Genomic DNA, 15,000 nt, shown 5'->3' with positions numbered 1-15,000 from the left:
GATGTGTTGAGATGCGAAAGACAAAGCTCGAGAAGGGTACGGTATGGTCCTTTTTGGGTAAACTGCGCAGAGTGCATATTCAACCTGGGTGAAATGATGATCACAAATTTAACCTAGGTAAAAACGGATTCAACCTCAGTCTGGATTTTACTTGCAACATATCCACCGTTTCCTTGTTTTCGGACTGGCAGCGTGCTTTGTTTAGGATATAGCGCATGTTCTGATGATGTTGACTTTTTATTACTGAAATTGTTAAACTAGTTCATCCACAATATATTTCATTTAATTTCATTGGTTCTTTTTTTATTTATTTAATCGAGTGAGTGGTTCTTGTCCTAGATATGAGTGCAAAGTCCAAATGTCGGTTGTGGTATTTAGCAGTTGAATGAATATCTGTCCCTCAACAATGTCCGCCAAATTAAACATGCTTCTCAATAATAGGCTCGATTACCAGCCGCTGTTTCGGGAAATGAGCCAGCGCTCACTCCCGAAATCTCGGCTGGACGCGTGAGGTGAGCCATTGTTAATCTCCGCCAATCAGAAACTCGCCTGCACAAATCCGTCTGGCATAAATTATATGTTTTGGCTGCGAAGGTATTCTTTGACCCGGCCTGTTCGAGGTTTACAGTGCTTTTAAGGTAGGAAACATCCAAGATTGCGACAACGAAAAGTGTTCGAGAAGCTGGAGAATGGGAATTGTGTCGTTTTTTACCGCCTGAGTTCGCAAACTTCACTGATTTTCCATTTGGCGCCAAGGTCAAAATACGGCTTTCAAATCCATTGCTATTGCAATTTTCTCCTCATACTTCGCTAATGTAAGAGCAAGTAAAATTCCTCAAGATCAATTGAAAGTACTGCTGAGTTTATTGCTGGCAAAACGAGGGGGCCGATGAAGTCGACTGAGAGCTAAAGCAGCCGAAGATTTCGTTGATGATTCGCTGGTTGAATTCAAACTCACATTGATCATTTAACCACAAACTCAAGCTCGTATCATCTGGAAACTTCGCACAGACGTTTTAAGCATTGTTATGTAATTTCTGTTTTCTTAAAATCAGTGTTTTTGGAATGTCTAATGCTATTTCCCCGCAACTATTAACTTCGCATAAATTATATTTTGAAATTACGTCACAGACACAATCTATCCCTCACGCGTCCAGCCGTCTCTTCTCGGGGAGGATACCCGAACTCGAGTGAGCGGTGGAAATCGAGCCTACTCAATAAGCGATTATAAAAAAGTAAACTATGAAAAAGAGCAAATTGGCTAAGGAATAACAAACAAAGTCTATGATTGAATTGAAGTCAAATTTATTTTCCGATAACTTACCGTTACTTTCTCATGTTTATTATTTAGCTGAAAGAAGAAAATGAAGAGAGAAATCACACTGGATTAAAAGACCTGCTTGACTACTGAAAAGTAAAACTTCAAGGGTCCGGCTGAAAGCTTGCCTTCAATTAATCCTGCGTAGAATTAAAATTTTCCTAAAGGATTCAGTTTTGCCTTCTGTATTAACAAGAGGAAAATACAAGCAATGGGTTCTTTGACCCCACATTTGACGGGAAGAAAATTGTTTATAACATAGCCATGAAATTCGCTCAATGGAATTCACTAGCGCGAGCATGCGTATAGTTTCATTAAAGACTGGATCATTGGATAATACATTTCTAGTGTTTTGATTGGCACAGCCATCGTGGTATATGAGCTATTATATACCATCACGCATCAGTTTTGTTGTATTTACAAAATAAAGTAGGGACGATTTAGCCATAATTTGTGAGCGTTTTTAATAAAACAATTATTCCACTCGCGCTTGTTGAATATGAGATGATTATAGCCAACTCGGCGCTATGCGTTTCGTTGGCTGTCTATATCTCATACCCAACGCGCGCTCGTGGAATAATTGTTAAATACACGCTCGGCCGTGGGTATGTAAAGTGACGTGTGCACATTTTTTTCGCTCGTCTCACTGCTCGTCTACACGTAGGCTACCTTTGCCGATGACCTAACGACTTTTGTTCAGGGCATCAAATCCTTTGAACGTCTTTCCCTGACACTGAGAAGTTTTGGAATTTGCTCTGGTTTGAAGTCGAGCGCTGAGAAAACTGAAGCTCTTTGGCTTGGGAGTGAGTACATAAATGTTAATACCCAGCAAAGCAACATAGAGAAGGTAAATAATATCATTAAGATTCTTGGTATCTTTGTCACTTACTACTTGCGCAAAAACCAAGAGCTTAATTTCGATGAAACACTGAAATTTTCTTTCGAAAAGCTTGAAAGGGTGACACTGGAGGACTCTTACTTTATTTGGCAAAATCCAAATTTTAAAGGCATTTGTAATACCCAAAATCACTTTTCGGGCATCCCTTATCTGCCTCTCTAAAAACAAAATAGAATTAACAAATTAATTCTATTATCTAAAACTTTTTTTGCCCTCATAAGTGACTACAAGGATGGAGGGTTAAGAATGCCTCACATCCAAACACTAATTGACACACATCGCATTTTGTGTCTTAAAAAGTATTCTGAAGATTACGAACCCTTGGAAAGAAATACTCTCCTTTCTTCTCAAAGATCATGGCAGCAAGTTGCTTCTGCATAGGCTAAAGCGTGTACAGTTAAGAATTAAGAATTAACTCACGGCATAATGTGTCCATAGGGCCAGTTTGCAGGTAGAATTCTCCCTCTGGGTAGGTTTCCTCAGCCCTGAAACCCATGAGAGGGCATCCTTCCTTACCGCAGTCGTTGCACCTTCCGAAAAAATACCTATAATAGCTGCTACATGGGTATCCTTTAAACGGCTTGGGGCACTCCTCCGTCACCGTTTTGATATAGAATTCCGTGGACCTCAGGTGGTTACAGCCGACTGTGAACATGACGTCTGTACAGGAAAGCAAAGAAATAAACAATGACAAGTTCGAATTAAGTAGCGTTTCCTTGTCTCAATAGATTTAATCGGCGTTTGATTCCCTAGTGACGGTTCAGACATATTAGAAGCGAGAAAATCAAGTTATTACATTGTTCTGTTTGAGGGAATTTGATCTTTACCTTATCACGAGACGAGAGACGACTCTTTTATTCGGTGGCGAATTTTGTGGGTGAAACATATTTCAGTAACTTGATTAATTTAAAGCAAAATTCGGAAAATATTTTTTTAAGAAAAAAATTATGCCTTAGGTGCCCTGGACGATGAGCCCTTTATAAGAATTTTGTATCGACTTGATAGGGACCCCCCCCACTCTTTAAACTCTTTAACTTTAAAACACAGGAAGTAACACTTACGATCAAATTTGTTACAAAGCACTTTGGTAAACATTTTTTAGACTATTTTAGTTATGAACGTTATCAAAGTAGTGGTGAAAGGATGGCCTGAACTGATGGTATTCAGACATGCGCATGGACGGGATTTGAACCAATAATAACATCTACGATATTGGTGCAGTACTCTATCAGTTTAGCTAACTGGCCACTTTGGGATTTACAATCTTTTTTTCGTAGGTGATTCTGTATTTGGGCCAAGTTGTTCCAAAATCCACGATCAACTACCAACCGAGGTGTCAATTTTGTTTTTCATACGAAGGTCCATTTCTATAACACAAGCGCATGTGTAGGAAGGAAAGCTCGCAAAAAGGGCCCTTTTTCAACGGCTTCGACCGTTATTATGACACTCACTACACACGCCACATTCAGTTCAACTGAATAAAGAGATCTGAAATTCACCAGAACATACCCGTAGGGTCATTCCCACAGCCTGGTTGCAATGGCCTCGACCCTTATTATGGCAGGGACCAGCCAAATCTCGGCCTCAAATGGATGTACTAGATGTGAGTAAACTTTGACGCACGTGGTGGCCATATCCCGGCGCTACACTACACACGCCACATTCAGTTCAACTGAATAACGAGATCTGAAATTCACGAACACGTACCTGTGGGGTCATCCACACAGCCTGGTTGCAAGGCGCCACCATTTGGTAAGAAGTCAGCATCGCCTTCTTTGTCTGGAGTCCCGAATTCACCCATGTTTGTATGGATGATGTCGACGTATTTCGCATCAGTCTTATCCAGATGAACATCTTTGCGGCTTCCAGTGAAAAGTGGCATAGCGGGATCTAAACCTGTACGTATTGAAAAAAAAAAAGATGAATTCGGGAAGTTTAATTGGCTCTTTTGTAGTATGTAATCAATTAAAAGTTTCTTAACGAATTCAGTAAATGTACTAATACATTATATTCTATATACAAGGCTAAAAGTTAAAAAATTAAAATATTCAAACCAAACGTTTTCGGCTGTTTGCCATCATCAGGGTTAAAATGGGTGACCGTCCGCGCGTACATTTATATCTTATGTAATTCCCAAAGGGAAAAGTTTGGAGACATAAGAAATGACTTGTTTGTTCAAACTGGGGCGGAATTGTTGGATCATTAGCCCCTCGACGATCCTACGCTTGTGAAAAGTCTGTGCCGAGGAGAGAACACGCCAAGTGAAAGCATGTGATGGGTTTTCCCGCAGGTGTTTTGCAGGTTCAGAAGTGTGAGCAGGATTTGAATGCTCCGCAATTCGTACTGCTAGGTTTCGTACAGTCTCGCCAATGTAATCAACGCCACAAGAACAATCACCTTTGTAAACAACTTTGGATCTGTGAGTGTTTTTGTCTTTGTTGTTAAAGAGGGTTTTGATTTGCCTTGTTTGCCACAGGATTATAAAAATAAAATTGAAATTAGTGAACTTGTTGAGTTTTTCAATAAACGTCTTACTGAGTTTTTCGTTTTTACCACAAAAAGGGAGCTTGATGAAAACTTTCTTTCGTTCTTCGAAGAGAAAACTCGGAATGATGTTGTCATCTTGGGGCGAGTCGTTTAGAAAGTTGTTGATTGTATGCGAAATAAAACGTTTCGGATAACCTGCATTGATGAAAGAAGTTTCTAGAGTTTTTATGTCCTTGTCAAAATCGGTAGAGATGCGTTTGGCTCTGTGGAGTGCGCTAGTGATGCAATTCCTTTCCACTTGGTAGGGACCTCAGATTTCCAATGTGTTGGTAGTTTCCCCGGTTTCTTGAAGACGCTGCAATTGAACTTGTTCGTATAACTAAAGGCAGTATCGAGAAAATGGTCGGGGTTTTCCTCGACAGTAAAACAATGTTAGGGTGGTAGCGATTTAGTCGTTCGAATAGAGCATCAGGCTCGTTCTTTTTCTTCTTAGAGAAACAATCATCAACATACCGATCATAAAATGGCGGGGTTGAAAGGTCGGACTACGTCAGCTTCTAATTTAGCCATGAAAATGTTTGCAAGGACTGGAGATAGTGGGTTGCCCATGCCGCATCCATCGATTTGTTTATATAGCTTGCCATTAAAACTGAAAACTGTGTTCTTGGTGACATTGCAGAGCAGGCCTCTGAAGAGTAACTTTGAGCGGAGTTGTGGTAGCTTGTTGTTTGAGTAAATTTCATGAATGATGTGGTCAATGGTTTCATCAAGCGGAACTTCATTAAAGAGAGAGGACACATCATATGAGACCAATACTTCATCATCATCAACAGTTCTGTTACTTAGGCACTCAGCGAAATCGGTGGTAGTTTTGATGCTGTATTCGTTCTCAGTGAGAGGAAGTAGGTAAGAGGCTAGGAACTTGGCGGTTTCGTAATAAAAGGTTCCACAAGTGCTGACAATCGGTCGGAGTTTCAGATTATCCTTCGTTATTTGCTCATAGTTCTGGAATTTGTGGGTTTTGGCAGTCCCATATAGGAAAGCCGGCTGGTTTGATGTCGGTTTGACCTTATTCAGTGGCAGAGGTGACTTGAAGTTTCGGGTCAGACAATCTTGAAAAGATTTGAGGTCTTTTAGTGTGTTGTCCTCAGTCACCATGTATTTCCCGTTAGTGATGCCTTCTTCGATCATAGTTTCAAGTTTGTTGACGTAGTAGGCGCGTTGCATAATGACGACAGATGAATCTTTATCGCCAGAGAGGACCACCAGGTCGGGATCTGATGCTAGATTATGTAAGACTTTGTAAGTGTAGTCAGATGTGCTGAAAATGTTTTGGTGGAAGAGGTTAGAATGGACACGGAGGAAATGTTTGAAATCTTCATGTTGGCAAACAGGAATGCTTGAGCTAACTTGGTTAAGGAGAAGTTCAAACTCTGACAGGAGGTTAAGTTTCACGTACCGATTCTTGTCGATGAAACTGTGGTTAAGTCCATAACGTAAATAATACATTGTTTCCTACCATATGTCCAATGATTATTCAGTAGAATTTTTAGCTGCTATAATGGAGGTTTCATTCCATTTCTACACGTTTTCTAAAGTATGACTTTCCCTTAGTGTGAATTTTCTCAAATGTTTCTTTGTGGAAACAACAGGCAAAGTTTGTATTGGCCGCCGGGACGAGTCGGTTACCCATTGATGAAACATTTGTGCTGTTAGGTATACGACGGCGAGCTTTACGAGTGACGAGTTCATAGTACGTGCAATGGATTGGAAGGTCGAATAAATTTCCAAGAGCGCGTGCTCAATATCGAAAACGTGTTTTCACTACAAATAGTCGACGAGCTATTTGGATTGGAGTGAAAGCTCACTTCCCGTTGCACGTTTTTGAGGCACAGGCGGCAACCGGAAGTGAGCTTTTTTCCTATTTAACTTGTCTTCACACTTGTATTGTTTCGTACCTTTTCACTGGTAGAGTAGCCTGCGTGCAGACCTTTCCTATTTCATTTGTTGCACGAGGAAAAGGGACGTCTGCGTAACGCCATCGCTAATCGTGTTCCGGTTTGTCAAGATCTTGGGAAACTGGGGAACTTTGATTGGCTGCCTCACAGTTTGCATTGCACGAGTAAATTCTGATTGGTTGTTATAAAAACCGTGATCTCATAATGTGTGCGGTGATTTATGCAGTTCAAAAATTTAGCGGGGTAATTCCAGTCAAAACAAATCTAAACATGCTTCCTCAATCGAAAAGCCAAGGGACAGAAATTTGGTGCAAGGTCGAGGGAAAATATAATGCATATGTGCAAATTCTTTCCTTACAATTTACTGTGCATCTCACATCATCTTTAAACAGTGCCTTAGAAAGTTAACTACAAAAGACGCGTGGACTTCGCACCAACTTGTGAGAACTCGACGAGGAGATTTTCAAAGCAGGACTTTCCGTCAAGAAGAAGGTACAGGCACTTGACATTACAGTAGAGCCTATTTCACCTGAGCCTATTTCTCCTGTTAGAAGGATCATTTTCTTCGCCGAAAGGTCAAGGCTCGCTCAACACCTGTCAAAAGCTATCCCACAGATCGCGTAATCACGAACTTTTCTCCTGTTAGAGCGATCATACGTCGACCAACTCAAGATTCCTCAAATGAAAATAAAACTATTGTGCAAGTTAAGGTCCAGTGGTGGAGGGAGATGAAGGTAAACACATCGGTGACGATTGGAATAGCCTGCGAGCGGGCTCTTTTGTAGCTGCGAGAAGATTAGGGTAGGGAAAAAAGACCCTGCTTGCAAGCCACCCCTTTTTGAATTCTTCTACGTCATCAGCTTAGGGATCATGTGAGATTGCAGTGCGCATGCATACTTCAGTGCGGTACGCGTAATTGTACTTCGAGGACAGCAGAAACATCGTAGCATTCTCCTTGCCTTTTTTACGGGCGTTAGATTTTACAACGACCGCACAGAACTATCACTGCTCGTACGAGCACTTGGATGAGCCCTTGTTTGGGAAATAGTGGAAATATTGTTGTGAGAATCGAAGATTTTCACCGAGACAGTTGACCGCATGCTCGGGGCAGCACCTTTGCGACCTAAACGAAAATGGCCAAGCCTACAACAACTCAGAAAGACAAAGACCAGCAGAAAGACCAGAGAAGTTCTCTCAATACTGAAAGTACTGCAGGTTCTAACAAAGAGGGCCCTATTCATAAGACGTATTGTGATGAAAACAATAGTCGGGCAATTGTTCTTGACATACCAGAAGCCTCATCATACTGTCAGTGCTGGTACTCTTAGGCGCTGGATAATTTCTATGCTTAACCTCGCTGGCATCGACACAACTAGATTTAGTGCGCATAGTACATGAAGTGCTTCATCCTTAGCAGCTTCACTGGCAGATGCCCCTCTATTGGCTATACTTAGCAAAGGGGGATGGTCCTCCAAGCAAACTTTTGCTAAACATTATTGTGTTCCTATTCAACACAAAAATACTTTTGCTGAAGCAATCTATATGGCCTGAATTGAGACTGCAGCCTTTTAGTCAAGTTGAAGATAGTAACAGTTAACTGATCATTGTACTCAAGCATGTGATAAGATTTCATGTCATGTTCTTTCCAGGTTGGGCTAAGATTAAAGGGCTTAGGTTGCATTGATGTGTTCTAGTCTGCATTTATCATGGCTTCAAAATCTCACATGATCCCTCAAGGCGATAACTTAGAAGAATTAGAAAATTAAACAAGACTTACCTGGAAGTCGACGTTTGATTGAGATTCTTCTACGTCATCTTAGGCTTGAGGGATCAGGTGCCCACCCTAGCAGAGATCCCCCCGTGTTATCTTTATATGATAAATACAAGCCATACTCCTTTGAAGACTGAATGAAGTACGCATGTGCAGTACAATCTCACCTGATCCCTCAAGCCGAACTTCGACTTCCAGGTAACTCTTAATTAATTTTCTAATTCTCTGCGTTCGTCCCCGAAAGCAGTATTCTGAATGGTCAAAAGTGACATGGGATAACAAGCCGCCTATAATCCAGCGATAACCGGGGAATATTAAATTAAACTTCGGCGGCGTTTGAGGCAACTTCTGTGGAAGCTTTTCGCGAGCTCTCTTGTAAAATCTAGCATGCCAATGCAGCTCAAGAAAGAACTGAATAAAATCAGTAAATTGCGTACTTGAAGATACTTGAAGAAATGGACGTTTTCGCAGAGATGCCGCAGAAATACTTTGTGTTGTTTGAGTTATTTTAACATCGATAATAACAATCGAACAGTTTTTAAACTCCAGTAAACCGTTCGTTGCTTCTGACGGATTATAATTTAAGCAATAATGTGATTGGTCCAAAATAAACCAATCAAATTAAATGTTGCAATGCCAATAACATCTTTTTCGCGCGTTTTTTGACTTTTTGCCTAGGTTGCGTGAGGTCTTGTGTACTTGCGTCAAATCGCGAAGGTTGAAGATGTCGATTGATTTTATTTCGCTGAAGAGGGAATTTAAAGGACTTTTAACTTTTGGCTTCCAACTTGTAAAGACAAATGTAGCTGAAAAAAATTGTAAAGATTCCCGATTTAAATATCATACGTCGCACGGGGTCATGCAACGCGTATTTTTTGCGTAAAAGACGTAATTTGACGTTACCAGAAATGACGTCACAAGCGTTATGACTTCATCTATCATCCCATCCCTCAACCTCGTTCCCAGGGTCTCTCTTATCTGCCTCCCTTGGTCGGTGGAAGAAAGACCCTTGTTGCGGCTGGTCAAGTGACCACCCAGAATAGGGTGGTAAAAAAATCTGCTGTAAGGGTGTGGTTACAGGGTTTTTGATTGTCACAGTAACAAATTTACTAAGGCAGGTAGAGAGCGGTATGTCGCTTGACTCAGTAGTTTTCGCGCTCAATTTAGACATCTGGTCATACATCAAAGCGTTCAAAGGTGAAACAACTAAAACTACAGACTTTGTTACCGACGTAGTTGCACGTATTTCCTCTCTTTCCCTCAACAATCGAGGCAGAACTTGGAAAACTAAGGATTGATTGTAGCCGGTAGGAAGAACAGCAACTAAATCTTTCTTTAAATATAAACTTTCCAGGCAAATGACTTGTTTCACTTTCAAAATTATATCGTCATAGCCAGCCGAAAGTAACGCCTTCTGAACACATCTCAGAAAGCCGAGCGCCATTTCGAAACCAACGATTGTTCAACTTCACCTTTCCCCGGATGCTATTTTATCGTCCTCTCGACCAAATTTACTTGAGTACCCACCCACCCTGCGGTTTTGGATGGATAGGTGGTCACGTGACCAGCCGCAACCAGGGAGCGCTTACCATTTGAAAGAAATTTGCCTTTTCCCGATAATACTTCACACTGAAACAGCATTTACAAACGCGGTAATTTTGGCTCGCTACATTTACAACTTTATTTGGAGTTTTGACGCTAGCCATGAAAAAGATTCGTATTTGCAACGAAACTCACATGTGTTTATTTCAGATCATGTCTGTTGACACTTCTCTTTGATTCTATTGGCTAGTTATTCAGTTGGTTATTTGACACAATGCAAATGACGACATGTCACATTGCGAGGGGTGGAATTAAAAAAGAGGTGGCTTGCAAGCAGTCTTTTTTCCCCCTCCCCAACCCTCTCGCGACTACAAAAGAGCCTGAATTGGAATTTGCCATGTCCAGTCGGAAGGCTTGAATATACATTTTCCCATCGCATACAGCCTTTAGACATTCCTCCTGCACGGGAAAAAGCAAAGAGGTTTTAAATATTTCGCAAACAGGCTCGATAGCGGCACGAAAATCCATCATTTCCTCACACTGTCGGACCTTTTTGTCATTCTGGTAGGCGGGTGTTATTTCATAATTTACGCAAAATTAAACAGCCTGGGAGCGAGGTTGGGAAACGATTAGCGATGGCGTTACGCAGACGCCCCTTTTCCGCGTGCAACAAAAGTAATAGGAGTCGTCTGCACGCAGGCTACTGCAGGGAATCGCTCTGTATTGATGTATGTTAACTTAACCAAACAATGTGTGACGCGTCTTATAACGTCATATGTGAAATTCCAAAAAAAAAAAAGGTCTTGAATTTACGCGGGAATTAGCAATCTAAGAATAACTCGATGTGAGGAATTGGACACTCGACTTACGGAACGCGATTGCTCCCTCCAAGTGGTGGGCTTCTAACCCGAGAAAAGGAAAGGACCCAGTATTAAGAATTGCTATCCCAAAATAACAAAAATTGTTTAAACATTTACTCTAATCACAGTGATTTTAATTGCACTCTGAATTTCGACGAGCACCACGAACTAGATATTCACAGGGTTGTTTTAAGCCAGTAGCGTTATCTTAACTGTCTATATTTTGCCGCCATGGTGTAAAAAAGCGAAGAGGAGGAACTTTGTGTTTGTGAACGCAACGATATCCTGCATATCGTCTGATTTAAACACGTAAAACAAGATTGAACTAAGCTGGGTAAAAATTAAGCCCCCAAATTAACACTGAACAGAAACATCTTCCTTAGCCTCCGTTTAAATTGAAAAATACGCAAAGAATCTTACCAGTTATGCGGCCAATTGTCATGCTGTAGTTCCTTTGCAGATAACTTCCAGCAAATCCGGTGACATGGGCTCCAAGACTGAACCCAATAAGATAGAAATTATCAGCAAAATCCTTAGATTTTCCGTTCTGGTATATTAGGAACTTTACAAGCTCGGCCATTTGAGCGCCGACCAGCCGTGTGTTTCCAGATGACACTCCTAAGTCTTGATTTGCTCCAACACTCCAGTCTGTCATGATGACGTTGAAGTCACCTTTTTTCAGCAGAGCGTCTCTCATTCTAAGTCCCCAATTGTAGTACCCAGAGGAACATTCTAAGAAATCAAAGTACCGGTAGTTGTTATTTGGATTTTAAGTGCGTTCCATAGGAATTATTATATGCCCTGATCAACCATCAACCTGGGACCCATGAAAGCTAGGCCATTAAACCACCTTATTATATATATTTTATCTATCTTAAGTCATTCATTATCCCATTTTTAAAAACAACTGCAGTCTTTTTATCCGGGAAAAATGGGCTGAAAATTTGCCGGGCCACCAACTTGCCACTCACTAACCGATTTTTTTGTAGCGAGGCTTGGGGCTGAGTCATCCAAAAGCTTGCATCAAGCTTCTCCGCCATGTTTGAAAAGACGCTTGCTCACATGACTCTTATGACACTTCTTCAGTTAAAAATAAACAAGAGTCTTTTTGAAATTAAGGCTTAAAACTTGGGTCACTTAGTGTATAGTTAACATAATTTTGAAACCCAAAGAAAGCAAAAAAATTTGATTTTTTTTTATCATAGTACCACTTTATTAAACATGTTCGCGGTGAACCAAGGAATCCACTGATCGACTAAGGGTTTACTGGAACAGGCAAGCATTTGCAGTTTAATCTAAAGAAAAGAGCTTGTCGCATCGAAAGAGAAGAATAAAATGTCGAATCTATTAGCAGCACAGAAGTTCAACTCAGCACATCACTTAATGTTCTAAATGTCAAGAAATGCTGCAAACAGAGAGATACAGTGAGAGAAGCTGAAAACCCAATTGATAAAATGGTGATAATATCAGTCAAATGAAAAATATTACAAGAAAAAATATACACATCACATAGAGAATATAACAAAAACATGAAAGAAGGAAGGACCAAAAAGCAGAAGTTCGAACTTCAGGATTATTTGGTGCCGAAATCAATAAAGAGGACAAGGAAACGCCTCTTCATCCAAATGTACTACTTGCACGCGCAAATTGAAGAACTCACGGCTTGAATAAGACTATGCCCAAATAATCATAAAGTTTGGAATTTTCACTATATACATATCCACAAACAGAGTGACCAAAAAAGCCAAACACTCTATTGGATCGTTTAAAATAAATAACACGTACAAGAGCATGCAAAATGCCTTCTGAAGAGTATAAAAAAATTACTTTTTCCAACTACGCTATCAGGGGTTCAACTTAGCTATTGTCACTTGGTTTTGATTATTACATATTGATTTAGCCAAGCCTAAAAGCGGAGCTCCCTGGTTATTTATTCTTACTCCCTGTGGGGTTAGTGAAAATAAAAGGTTTCGAATTGTGCGCGTTTTGGTGTTTCCGGTTGCTGCTTAATTAAATCATTTTCTTTGCTTTCGATTCTTCTACGCTAAAAACGGGATATCGCATGAACTTGATATTTTGATACTGTCCACCCCTGCCCCCATAAGGGGATTCAGCCATGAATGATGCCCTTTTCAAAACCCCTAAGATAAAAAAGCAGAGAATTTTGGTTTTATCATGCACAGTATGCCTAACCCCAACCTTAATGCTAACCATTTAACCAACCAAAGACATTCGTTCATACGGCGAGAGCTACTGAAATTTACATTGACCAATCAGAATTCAGCGAGTGGGAAAAACTGTTGTATCTGACGTCACGTCAGTAGTTTCGCAGGTAAAGGACCAGAAAACCATTTAAAAGATTTTGTAGCAACGTTTTTGTCAACAAACTTAGGCGCCAAAACTGGGTTGCCGGCGAGCGGTGATTCGAACGACAGCTGTTGTGCTTTGGCTGCTATTTGTGCTTTTTCTAACTATTTTCAGACGAATTCAGTCTGGTATTTTAGAATTAAGCGTCAAATTTGTATTGATAATGTGTTTGTTTGCGTTAACTTCGCGAAAAAAGACTTTGGTGGCGTCCTTTCGATAGGGTACATCGAAAACAACGTCATTTACGCACAGAAATTCACCTTTTCCAGTGAAAGGGCAAATGATTGGCAGGATAGCACAGTTTTGACTGCCGTGCGCACTAGGAGTAAGCGTATATTCCCCACAAAAACTCCAATTTCAGTGGGAAGTTCTCTTAATTTCAAAAACCAAACTAAGATGTCCCTTTCGTAGCTTCCGTATGTTCCTTATTTTTTTTTTGACTAATTTCCACCATAAATGAAGGAAAGATGCTGAACATTCGCAAATAACAGTACGGGAGAATAATGTAAAAAATTGAAAAAAAAAAAAAAAAAAAGACACCCCGGCCCCGGCCCCGGCCTCGGCTCTGCGTTTTGGCTACTACCAATCTTTTCAGCCCGAAAACTCGGGGTTAATTTTTCCAGGAATAGCTCCTTTTCAAATGAATTTATAGGGTATATATATATATATGTAGATTTGTCGGATTTTTAGGAAATTTGGGCAAAATGATTGTCGGTTATTGGTGCACGAAATTGTGTCGGGCTTTTGAATAATTCGAAATATTTTACTTTGACGCGTACATACATACATACATACATACATACATACACTTTATTTCCACTCGAATTATCAGAGTAGCTCTATTGAGCTAATATCTTCGAGAAAGAAAAATACATAAATCAGTTAAATTATAATTAAAACTACAATAATACAATAGCTAAAACTGTAACTAAAAGTTCGTTTCCTTTATGGCTTTCTTAAAATCTTTAAATGATGTCATTGTTCTCATACTGTCTGGGAGCGAATTCCACTCCCAGCTTCTCCACTCCCAGCGCGTCTCTGCGTGTCGCGAAAAGGAAAATTTTGTATTGGTCAACTTCAAAATTTATTTCATTTCTAGGAAACTAATAGGAAGATCCTAAAAGCTCGACACACTTTGGTAGCATATAAGGTGCTGATTGATACAGTTTGTTTTGTTGTGCGTGATGATGCGAAGGCGGGTAATTCAGCAAAGTCAACATGCATGGTTTTGAGTTTGAAGTTTCGCGCGCGCTAAAGAAAGCCATAATAAACAAAAATGTTCATATTTTTGGATTTTTCACTTTGTTACCTTTTCGGTGATACATAGTTGCTGGAGTTTTACCTAAAATAACGCGCTTACGAAAGATTTCCCCGAGGGCACCCCAAAAGGTTAGCATTAACCTTAAAGAGATGCTTTCAGGCTCTCCCGCCTCGCCTCGACTCAAGCCACCACTCGCTTTTCACACGCAGTTGCTTTCGTTTTTCCGACTATCTGGGAGCCTGGGACAGGCTATATACGATCCATAGACACCACTTTCACCGGAATCCTCGAGGAATCCATCCATTACTTTACAAAACACAAATCTAGGAGAAATCATTGATTATTAAGCGCGTTCGCTGGGTCAACTTTGAAGTTTGGAATAACAAGACGAGTTGCATTGCTATGCATTTATGTAAAGAACGTGTATCGAAAGTATTATTAAAGGCGCACTATCACGGACGCGCATGCGACAGGTTTTTGAATCTGAGCTTGAACTTTTCAAGTTTGGAGAAGTACAGACAACATAGTGGCCACTGTC

The 15,000-nt window shown here is 40.4% G+C and overlaps 1 protein-coding gene across 3 annotated transcripts in view; it reads right to left on the bottom strand.

The window, feature by feature from the left end:
* Positions 1-15,000, bottom strand: part of LOC138014919 (pancreatic lipase-related protein 2-like) — a 32,458-nt gene that overhangs the window by 2,206 nt on the left and 15,252 nt on the right. For all 3 annotated transcript variants that reach the window (XM_068861807.1, XM_068861805.1, XM_068861806.1), the window contains 4 exons: positions 11,255-11,566; positions 3,924-4,112; positions 2,637-2,876; positions 1,325-1,351 (listed from right to left, as the gene is read on the bottom strand). In XM_068861807.1, coding sequence (XP_068717908.1) covers positions 1,344-1,351; positions 2,637-2,876; positions 3,924-4,112; positions 11,255-11,566 — 749 coding nt within the window. In that variant the 3' untranslated portion in view covers positions 1,325-1,343. The remainder of the gene's footprint in view (positions 1-1,324; positions 1,352-2,636; positions 2,877-3,923; positions 4,113-11,254; positions 11,567-15,000) is intronic.

This window comes from Montipora capricornis, chromosome 9 (assembly GCF_036669925.1).
Source record: "Montipora capricornis isolate CH-2021 chromosome 9, ASM3666992v2, whole genome shotgun sequence".
NCBI classification, from domain to species: domain Eukaryota; kingdom Metazoa; phylum Cnidaria; class Anthozoa; order Scleractinia; family Acroporidae; genus Montipora; species Montipora capricornis.
This window is presented reverse-complemented; position numbering and strand designations above follow the sequence as displayed.